At 41.9% G+C, this 11307-nt stretch overlaps 1 protein-coding gene across 1 annotated transcript; it reads left to right on the top strand.

Annotated features, from left to right (window-relative positions):
• Positions 1-4333: 4333 nt before the first annotated feature.
• On the top strand, positions 4334-9882 carry LOC138969122 (acetylcholine receptor subunit alpha-like). Its single transcript, XM_070341839.1, has 2 exons — positions 4334-5821; positions 6388-9882. Exons 1-2 carry the CDS (start codon positions 5066-5068, stop codon positions 7120-7122), a joined length of 1491 nt encoding a protein of 496 aa, XP_070197940.1. The 5' UTR covers positions 4334-5065; the 3' UTR covers positions 7123-9882.
• Positions 9883-11307: the final 1425 nt, after the last annotated feature.

Raw genomic sequence — 11307 nt, 5'->3', positions numbered from 1 at the left:
TTTTACAGGGATCACGTGACCGCCGCTCAAGTAAGGGTACCGTCAAAATCGATCAGACAAAAACGGAAGAGCCGAATAAAAAATCGGAAAAAATCACAATAGGCAAAACTTTGCAACTTTGACATACGAGAAGAAAGTCAAACCAATTATCTACCCTGAACAGATTGTTTTGTTTTGCCACCTTGCGCATTTCGCGTGCTATGCTATTTCTACTGATGCAGGTGTCGATCGCAAGAGCTGTCAAAAACGGGACTTTTTGCGTCATTTTTTAGGGGTATCATGACAAAAAAGTCTGCACTTTAGCAATGACTTGGAGGATTGCTTTGAAACTTTCAGAATATTTTACCAACATACTCGAAATACTTCGAGCGAAATGATGGATTGTTACAAGTGTTTGTTAAAATGTTATGCAATTTTTCGAAAGACGTTTTTAATCTCGTCATAAGATTGTTCCCTTGGGTCCAAAAAATTCACGACTTTGCATGTCTTTTGAAAAATGATTGATACATACATTGCTAAAGTTGTATGTGCGTGTAAGCACTGACGCTAATTTGCTGGGCCTGTAAACACGCTACATATTTAAGCGATGATTCTGGTGCCACAGCGATGCCCAGCCAAGCGTGACCGTAGAAAGTTTTAAGAGGCACGCATGTGTGTGTTTGTGTGTGCGCGACTGCATGTACTGAGTAATTAGTTACAATGCCACCGGTCTGTCTCACTTCTATTGAGTGAATTTAGCGCTATATATGTTACAGGGAATAACAAAATTTAGGGAATAAGCTTAATCACTGAAATGTTAAGGGAATAGGCTTATTCCCTGTTTCAACTGGGGAGTAAGCTTATTCCCTAAAAAAAATCAGGGATTTAGCTTGTACCCTGAAATGGGAGATCATTTTTTTGGCTTATTCCCTGATTAGTTTAAAGCACACAAACAGAAACACTAATACAAGATTTGTTGCTTTAAACATTGGTTTATTCATGAATACACAAGGATCAAAATACAAGATAAAAATATTGCTGCACACAAACAATGAAAGCCCTAATAAGAAGTGGGCAACATGTCAAAACATTTACATATTCTGCGGACTGGTTGATATGAACACGAACGTATACATTCAAATCATGCAAAGTACAGATTGTATAAATTTGAACATGAAAATCACCTACAGTGACTTGACTTCATACTTTATCCGCGACTTGAAGCAAACAATTGAAGTCCAAAGCTCTGTTTTTTTATTTCTTCAATCTACCACAGCACGTTCAAAGTGTGATCTTCAATTTTTGTTACAGGGAATAACAAAATTTAGGGAATAAGCTTAATCACTGAAATGTTAAGGGAATAGGCTTATTCCCTGTTTCAACTGGGGAGTAAGCTTATTCCCTAAAAAAATCAGGGATTTAGCTTGTACCCTGAAATGGGAGATCATTTTTTTGGCTTATTCCCTGATTAGTTTAAAGCACACAAACAGAAACACTAATACAAGATTTGTTGCTTTAAACATTGGTTTATTCATGAATACACAAGGATCAAAATACAAGATAAAAATATTGCTGCACACAAACAATGAAAGCCCTAATAAGAAGTGGGCAACATGTCAAAACATTTACATATTCTGCGGACTGGTTGATATGAACACGAACGTATACATTCAAATCATGCAAAGTACAGATTGTATAAATTTGAACATGAAAATCACCTACAGTGACTTGACTTCATACTTTATCCGCGACTTGAAGCAAACAATTGAAGTCCAAAGCTCTGTTTTTTTATTTCTTCAATCTACCACAGCACGTTCAAAGTGTGATCTTCAATTTTTGTTGGAGCACGTCAAGAGGGCATGGCATCTTGAGTTGCAAGCCATGCGAGCCTTGAAGCAAGAGCATCGGTTTGTCTTGCATCGTTTTGATCCCGAGCAGTTACATTTTATGTACCCCTGTCCCCCACAGTTCGACTCTTGCCTCACAGCTGCTCGTAGTGAAATAGAACATTCCTCGTTCATATCCTGTAGATTGTGCATGGAATATGTGCAAACATCAAATTGATTTCGTGAATATTTGCCTTGGAGCACCCCACTTTTAACCACAATTGTGTACAGGCCTTTGTCGTCTTTGTCTTTGATTATGCCAATCAAGTTTCTTGGGTCAGATCTCCCACGGTCAACTGCTGGTATTGGGACTGTCACCGAGTCTCCAACTTCAGCTTCAGGAAATATTCGCTTGCTTCTTTTCACCATCCTTTCAGCCTGATTTTCTTGCGCCTGATAGGCCCTTTTACGAGAGACTAGTATATTGTTTTTATGCTTATCAATTCCTGACATTGAAGGACCTGGGGTTGAACGTCCTGATGCTGGCGTTGAAGATCCTGGGGTTGAACGACCAATGTGCGACAAAATGCGTCGCCGAGCTTGCAGCAAACAGCATGATTTCTTTGCCAGTTTCTGAAAATAAAACTGTTATGTACGTCACATTAAATCATCAATCGTTACGCACAGTAACACGATTTATCTTTACATTCTCATACGTATTATAAGTACCATTTAACCGACCAACCAACGAACCAACAAAACAACAACAAAAACAAACGCACGAGATTTTTCGACTGCCAGTATGGTTCCATATTCCCACACCATTACCCAGACTACACTGGATCACTGTTGTTTGGAGGGTGGGCACAGTTCAGTCACCCTTGCAAATTCGGTCGAAATAGAATAATTTCATGTATCGGCCTTCACGCACAAAAGCCAACGTTATTTGTGCAGACCCCGTCCCCGGGAAAACAGAGTGAGCCTGGGGGAAATTATCGCCACTGACACTGGTTTCGTCGTGTTGAGGATGGAAGGAAATTGCAATCATGGTTATGGTTATTTTCAGCACTTTTGATTAAATGAAGCTTTTTTATTTTCCTTTTTGTCTTCTTTTTTTTGTTGTAATATCTTCAATCAATCAATCAATCAATATGAGGCTTATATCGCGCGTATTCCGTGGGTACAGTTCTAAGCGCAGGGATTTTCTTTTTAATTTTTTTTTGTATGCAATTTATATCGCGCACATATTCAAGGCGCAGGGATTTATTTATGCCGTGTGAGATGGAATTTTTTTACACGATACATCACGCATTCACATCGGCCAGCAGATCGCAGCCATTTCGGCGCATATCCTACTTTTCACGGCCTATTATTCCAAGTCACACGGGTATTTTGGTGGACATTTTTATCTATGCCTGTACAATTTTGCCAGGAAAGACCCTTTTGTCAATCGTGGGATCTTTAACGTGCACACCCCCATGTAGTGTACACGAAGGGACCTCGGTTTTTCGTCTCATCCGAAAGACTAGCACTTGAACCCACCACCTAGGTTAGGAAAGGGGGTAGAAAATTGCTAACGCCCTGACCCAGGGTCGAACTCGCAACCTCTCGCTTCCGAGCGCAAGTGCGTTACCACTCGGCCACCCAGTCCCAGTTCAAGAAATGTTAGTGTTCTGTAAACGCAGTATAATCGTAAGTCTTGCAGAAAACTGTTTTCATGTCTTAAAAACGTAAACTTGAAAGTAATGAAAACATATTCAAATGAAATATGTGTCTCTGTGAATGTGGGGCGAAGGCAGTAAAGGGGACTCTCAAATGAAGCAATTTAAATAAAACTATGTTCGATTTGTTTCGAGTTGCACAGAAAGCTTTCCCAGGCTGAAGTGTTAACACAATGCGCACATTGTCAATACAAATACCATGTTTCTGATTATTAGAATTACTCAGTACAATCGCTGGCATCAGACTAATCAGTATTGAATCAAGACGCTTGAATTTCGTATGAAGGACAAGGAAGTAAGAATAAATGAAGACGTTAGAGCACGCAAGCAGCGTATGATATCATACGCTCTGCATGCATATGCACACGCCCGCGCGCACTCTCACGCACACGCACACACACACACACGCGCGCGCGCGTGCGCGTACGCACACACACACACACACACACACACACACACACACACACACACACACACACACAGCGCTACAGCAACCAATCAATTTCGCACTAGCAAGTTGTATCCGTAATCAATTTTTTGCCAGTGCATGAGTATACAGGACCCTACTGTTTGTCCCTTTCTCCTATTCTTGACGCAGACAGTTCCAGAATCCAATCCCTCGGCGCGCTTTCGGTACTTCCAGACGCGCGTGACGCGCGCACATGTAATACCACTTTCATATCATTTGCTGCTGTTTGCTTTCCATTTGTGCGAAGGCCTCAAAGCCTTTCTGCATTCATAGGAAACTGCCAATGGGATTGCAAACATTCTGTCACTTGAACTCGGTTAAAACTGCGCGGTCGGACGCCCAGACAAACGACAGATGATGTTTAAATATCGTTAGTTCAGTGTCAATTAAGGTTTAACGTTTGAGCGTTATCATTTTAGTTTTAAGAACGAATCAAACATAAAACGTGTTTTTTGAATGGACGTGTTTTGAGGAATACCTGGTATTTTATTCTCATTTTTGTGCAATGCAGTGACATAATTACAGGACCCATTTACCGCAGTGGGACGCGAGCTAAAACTCTGTTGTAGCTAGACAAATGCGTTTGCTTTCCGCGGACCTGATACGATGTGTAGCTAAAGTAGTTGTAACTAAAATCAAAAGATAAGAATGGTGAGTTATTGGAACGTTTATTCATGGACAAAAAGAATTAGCCACCAGTACGTTGATCTAGTTGACTTTGAAATGGACGGGGGAAAATAATGACAATATGAACAGAAAAAGAACTTAGGTGTCATCAAGCGTAATTTTTCCGGCTTCGACCTAAAGATGGTCAGAGTCAATTACTAAAAGTAATTATAGCTAAGACGTTAGCTGGATGTGCACATTGAAGATAACAGTAATATTGCTGTGCGAGAAAAACAATTCCACAAAATGATGAAGGAGAAGAAATAACAATGGAATGAAGACGTGTCGCTATTCACCAATCAATAAAATCACAAGGCCGGGAACCCAGAGGGTGCATTATAAAATCCTTTCTTCCTTCCATCATACCGCAGCTTTCTACGAACACAAGGAACCAAACAACAACAATGCAAAAACGACTCGCATTCTCAATCTTTTGTGCAAACATGGTGGTCTCCATTCTAACTTCCGGTCACGTGGTGAAAGCAGCCGACAGCGAGGCCAAAAACAGTGAATTTCCAGTGGTAACCACTGAGCCACTGAAGACCGAGTGGAACGAGAGTTATCTGATTCGCGAGGTGTTGATGAAACGGTACGACACTGTGATGAGGCCTGTGACGGACCCCTCCCAGCCCGTCTACCTGTCCCTTTCCATCGGCATCAAGAGCTTCATCCAGCTGGACATGAAGAAGCAGACACTCATGTCCTTCGGCTGGCTGACCGTCAACTGGTTCGACCAGTTCCTCACCTGGGACCACGACCTTTACCCCTTCAAGGTCGTGCACCTGACCTACGGCATGATCTGGCGCCCCGAGCTGGTCGTCTTCAACACCATCAGCGACCTTGACCAACTGGAGGATCAGAAGATCAAGGTCAGCGTGAGGCATGACGGGCTGGTCACGTGGTACCCCGGAGGACTCTTCGAGACGTTCTGCTCCATCGACATCTCGCACTACCCCCTGGACACACAGACGTGCTCCGTGGACATCATCCCGTGGTCTACGGACAGGTCAGTGGTCAACGGGACGTTCCGGGAGCCTGCCTTCGAGATCAGCAACACGGAGAGCCACCCGGAGTGGACGCTGGTCAGCACGGAGGCCGTGTACAAGGTGCGGCCATCCGACTTCTGGGTGCTTCACTTCAAGTTCACGCTCAAGCGCAAGGTGTGTACAACATTGTTATGTTGTTGTTGTTGTTGTTGTTGTTGTTGTTGTTGTTGTTGTTGTTGTTGTTTGTTGTTGTTTGTTGTTGTTGTCGTTGTTTGTTGTTGTTGTTTGTTGTTGTTGTTTGTTTTTGTTTGTTTTGTTTGTCGTTGTTGTTTGTTGTTGTTTGTTGTTGTTGTTTGTTGTTGTTGTTTGTTGTTGTTTGTTGTTGTTGTTTGTTGTTGTTGTTTGTTGTTGTTTGTTGTTGTTTGTTGTTGTTGTTTGTTGTTGTTTGTTGTTGTTGTTTGTTGTTGTTGTTTGTTGTTGTTGTTTGTTGTTGTTTGTTGTTGTTTGTTGTTGTTAATCATGCGCGCACATGCTGCGGCCATCCAACTTCTGAGTGCTGGCTTTTAAGTTCACACTCAAGCGCTCTGTCTCTGTCTCTGTGTATCCGTGTCTGTATGGATGTGATGCGCTCAGTCGAGAGCGTATACATGCGTGCGTTCGTGCGTGCGTGTGTGGATGCGTGCGTGCATAAAAGTTATTTTGTTTGTTAACGAGTACAAAAAATTCATTCTCAACTCCAGGTGCTGTTCTACGTGATCAACATCATCCTGCCCATCGTGCTGCTGTCGCTGATGAACTGCCTGGTCTTCCTGCTGCCCGTGGAGTCCGGCGAGAAGATGACCGTCAGTGTCACCGTCTTCCTCTCCTTCGCCGTCTTCATGTCCCTCATCAACGACTCCCTGCCCCAGAACTCGGACTCGATCTGTCTTTTCAGTGCGTACGTGGCCGTGCAGATGTTCCTCAGTGTCTGCTCCATCGTCATGGCTGCCGTCATCGTCTTTATCTTCGACAAGGACAGGGAGAGCCCGTACCAGCTCAATCCAGCCCTGCCCGTTTCTTCCAAGGAACACAAGATGGCTGACACGGCGGAGTCGTGTTTCGATCCTGCTTCTCTCATGTCCTCCAACGCCACCCTCGACACGATGTGTTCCAACAACAACGACCCAGCTGCTACCACCAACGCAGAAACCCCAACGACCTACGGCCTCGCTGCATTTCTCGCTGCAAATGGTAACACTGCAGCCATGGACAGTCACAACGGAAGGCTCCCAGGATCTGATTCATCGGAAAAGCGTCCTGTCAAGAAGTCTTTGTCAGCCAAGCTTGCCTGGCGACTGATGACGAAGGCGAAGAACCTGACACCTCACGAGAGAAGGCTTCTGTCGCGAACTCTAGACAAGACGTGCTTCGTTCTGACCGTTAGCATCAACCTCTGCAGCTGTGTCCTCTTCATCGTGCTCATGATGTTCACCTGAGCATCGTAAACGAGCCTGCATGCAAGGACGCAAAGGTACATTCCTTCCTGTGGTACCCACCCAATAAACCTACATAGATCGGTCCAGGCGTCTGCATGCGACAAGAGCATCCTTCAACTTGGACACATACAACAAATCAACAACCTGGCTGGTTTTTGTGTGGTTTTTGGAACGTGTAATATCATTGACTAAACGAAACATTAACAGCTATTGTGTTTTCAGCGTAGCAATAGGGTCCGATATTTAGACGAGACAAGTATGGGCCTAATGCGGACGAGTCGAAGACGAGTCGCATTATACTTGTTCGAGTCTAAATATCGGACCCTATTGCTACGCTGAAAATACAATAGCGATTATATAGCTGTTCTGACCTTGATTTGTTGTTCCAAACTTACAAAATGACAGTTTTTGCGTCGATGCCATGCGTTGATCTCAGGTTTTGATAGCAGACGACAGCTTTTTATTAGTTCATTCGTATACGACAAAAAGAAGTTTGAGTTTTTTTAATTTTGAACAAGACTACTTATGAAGAAGACCAAAACACAACATCAACGGAAAACTAGAAACAACTGAAGATCTAGGATGCAACAAGGGGAGGAGAAGATAACAGCTAATCCGTACCACGCGAACAGACGGCAGCGAAGTTTTCAGTTTGGTGAATGGCATTTATACTTGTCTCGTCATGAAGCGAATTTTTCAACCTCAGTTATAAACGACTACATGAATGTTAGTGCCATGGGTTGAACATCAATACTTCAGAAGGGAATTGGGGTATTTAGTGTGGAGTTACGAGATAAGAAAAGCCGAATGCGAAAGTTTGTGTCTGAGTCGGCAACTTAATTAGCTCACACAGGCACACAAAAACGGCTGTTCCGTTTTACTCCCTTGTTTGTACTACATCTTTCGACTTTGGTCATTTTGGGGTGTTTAGGGACAGAAAATAATTGGTTTAGTCCTGTTTCATCAGGAAGTTAGCAGAAAAGGGTATGCTATCGACATTTGTAAAGCTGAAAAACATTCCCGAGAAGAATTTCAAGTTGTCAGTGTGTGCTGTTGTCGATTGAAACATCGTGTGGTACAGATGGGTAAACCGGAACCATGCGTCTTTGTTATTGTCAATATGCTTTTGGATATTGGCAAAAATGGCCGACTTCCGTAGCATTATGCTTTGATGATCGGAAGAGACCATCCAATCACAGCCCCCGAATTCCCCCACGTGTCCATCAATACGTCGACCTCGTGGTCTTCGAAGTGAACTGACAACAGAATAATGTAAAATGGTCACGCTCATAAGATAATTGCCTATGTCATTTTTTTATGTTTTGAAAAAAACGCAAAAAAAATTCTTTGGTTTCTGAACAATCTGCCTCTCTCATTTTAATTTTTAGTTATAAGTTGCAAACTGCCTATCTCGAGCGGTGACAGCTGGATAAACGTGAGATAAAGAGCTGACAGCAACATTTTCAATCAGCAAAACTGCGTAACAACCCACAAAGAGCTTTTGCATACTTTCAAATTCACAAAACAAGTCTTCCTGTATCATACTGAAATAGTGCCTAACTCAAGAAACGAGATCGGCAGTTTTGCTTACGTTACCGTGGCAATGGTTTCCGATGGTCTGAGAGTTTGTACTCTCTAACACATGATAGATACCCTTCCAGTAGCTCCCCCTGTAGTTTCACTGAGATAGGTATTTTTCTTATGAGCGTGACGAAATAATGTAGGCTACATAGAAAAAAAATTGCTAACCATCTGTCATCAATAAGTAACCGCCAGTCATCATTTACTTCAGGTTCAGCATCATTGTGTGTTACATATTTGGCGTGAGCTTTACAGCTGCTACCTGGTCACAATAATCACAAGGAACTTAGTCGATAAATATCGACAGGGGGCGGACAAATGGTTTACATGTGAAATGTGTGTATATGGGTGTGGTTCTGAAACAAACAAACCATGTGAACCCCCCCATCCCACCGCTCGCGGGCTGAACGACTGACGTCACATGTCGCTTCGGTCTTTTCCTGAGAAGAACACCGCGTGTACATAATACACAATTCGATCGCGTAGCACTGCCAATGCACATTTTCGCAACGAAAACCGTGCTACTGTTTCTTGTGTGTTAAATCTGAAAGCAATATAAGTGAACGAACAATTGAAAACTGATATCACGTTACTAAACTCCCAAAAGTAATAAATTACTTCTGACTGCGGTACACAATACGGCAGTCACCTCTGCGAATGCTGTCGAAGAATCTAACCGAAAGTAAACATTCTGGGAATCTACGCGCATCGGCCTTGACGCAAGTTCAATACTTAGCCAATGAGCGCGCCGCGGCGAAGTTGGCCGCTGTAAGTCTCGCAGCGCTGGCTGGCTGAGCGAGTTGCGTGTCCATCCTTTTTTGGTCCCCAAGCCGCACCAGATTAGTAGGTGCTTGATTTTGGTATTTTGATTTGACATAACATTAAACCTTTCTTGGGGTTCATGGTCATGGCAACAGCCATAATAATATTATATCATGTATAATATTACATTTCAGCATATTTGAATTACATGTCATCATACCAAACTGTCATACATTTTTATTCCTACATCATTCTGATTGATCACAACCAAACCTACTATCAGTGGACACATCCAAATGTAAGCGCCTGTTCTTGACAACTTTTAATCGATCTAAAAATAGCAACTTGCTGGGCCCTCTGCCGCCAACAGACACTGTTTGGCCTGTAGGTAAAATGTACAATGTATTTTCTGATTTGTGCACAACAGCTTTATTTCTTTTTTCTTGTTTTTAACATAACAATGTTTAATGTCACTGTATGTTTAAAAGACCATGGTCATATTTGTAAAAAAAATGTTAAATTAGAAAATAAATAACATTTTGGTTCATGATTTTTCCTACACCTGTGCTAAAAATAAGAAATAAAAATGTCGGGTATATAAGTCTCTCAAATACAGCTAGGTATGAATGGCTCGGTTTGAGTTTGTTGCAGTTGACCCTGCACAATGCGACAGATCATGTTTTTATTGAACAATTTTGACGTCACCCCTCCCATAGGGTGACGTATTTCACAACTTCCTGTGTTACACAAACTCTGTGATGACCAATTTTGACGTCACCCCTCCCATAGGGTGACGGATTTCACAACTTTCTACAGATGAACAATGTTGCCTTCACCCCTCCCATAGGGTGACGGATGTCACAACTTCCTGTGTACACAAACTGATGACGTATTTCACAACAAAATGGCGCTGCCCATGGTCAACCTCTAAACTATGGAGGTCTCCCTTTTGCGTACTTCGGAGCGGTGTCACGTGATACGCAGAAATGGGTTGGAGGGCAAGAAGCGGAACGGCTAGTAGCGTCAGTGCGCCGCTCGATGATTCGAGAGTGTTTTAATTGAATAATATCAAAATCAGGAATAAAAACGGTCGACCAGCCAAAAGAGAAGTACATTACATCATTGAGTGACGTTGCTAAAGTGCGATACTTGGAGAAATTGACCGAAGCTCTTTAGTTTCAGATTACATATAATTTCTGCTTCAGTGTGTGTGCATGAGTTTTCATTTTGTTATTATTCAAGAACTTGTAGTTCTATTTCTAACTTTGTATGTTTATGTGTGAAGCTCTTTAGTTTTAGATTACCTATTATTTCTGCTTCAGTGTGTGTGAGTTTTCATTTCATTGTTATTCGAGAAATGGTATTTCTAACTTTGTATGTTTATGTTTGGAGAAGCGATTCTTTTTTCCTTTTTGGGATCAAGTCTGGTGTCTGCTTTAGTGCTTACTTTGATATTACCTTAGAACATTTATTGTGAACCTGTAAATGTGTAATGTGTGTGTGTGTTTTTTGTTCTTCTTTTTTATTTTTTCTATTTCTTTTTACTTTAGTGCTGCTGAATACAGTAACTAAAAATTTCCCTGAATTCAGTGTTACGTGTTTTTTGTTTTTAATTTTTATATATATGTTGACAATGACAGTTCAGTTAAATAAAGCGTTGAACACATTATATATGTATTTTAATTTTTACCAAGCTGTCACTCTGTGAATGTGAAGCTGGTGTGAGTGTGATATTTAACACATTACTTTTGATTTGTACCTAATCTCTGCCTTTGTTAGCTCCAGTAGGTGTGTTTTCAACAGTTTTGTTCAATTTTGTGAAACGTTACTGTTTTGAGACAA

Source organism: Littorina saxatilis, linkage group LG1 (genome assembly GCF_037325665.1).
Source record: "Littorina saxatilis isolate snail1 linkage group LG1, US_GU_Lsax_2.0, whole genome shotgun sequence".
NCBI classification, from domain to species: Eukaryota; Metazoa; Mollusca; class Gastropoda; order Littorinimorpha; family Littorinidae; genus Littorina; species Littorina saxatilis.
This window is presented reverse-complemented; position numbering and strand designations above follow the sequence as displayed.

Bases quoted from the DNA above. Each gene is read 5' to 3' on its own strand.
- LOC138969122 (XM_070341839.1), top strand. From the start codon at position 5,066: ATGCAAAAACGACTCGCATTCTCAATCTTTTGTGCAAACATGGTGGTC. The intron at 5,822-6,387 runs GTGTGTACAACA...TCTCAACTCCAG, and splicing joins AGTTCACGCTCAAGCGCAAG to GTGCTGTTCTACGTGATCAA.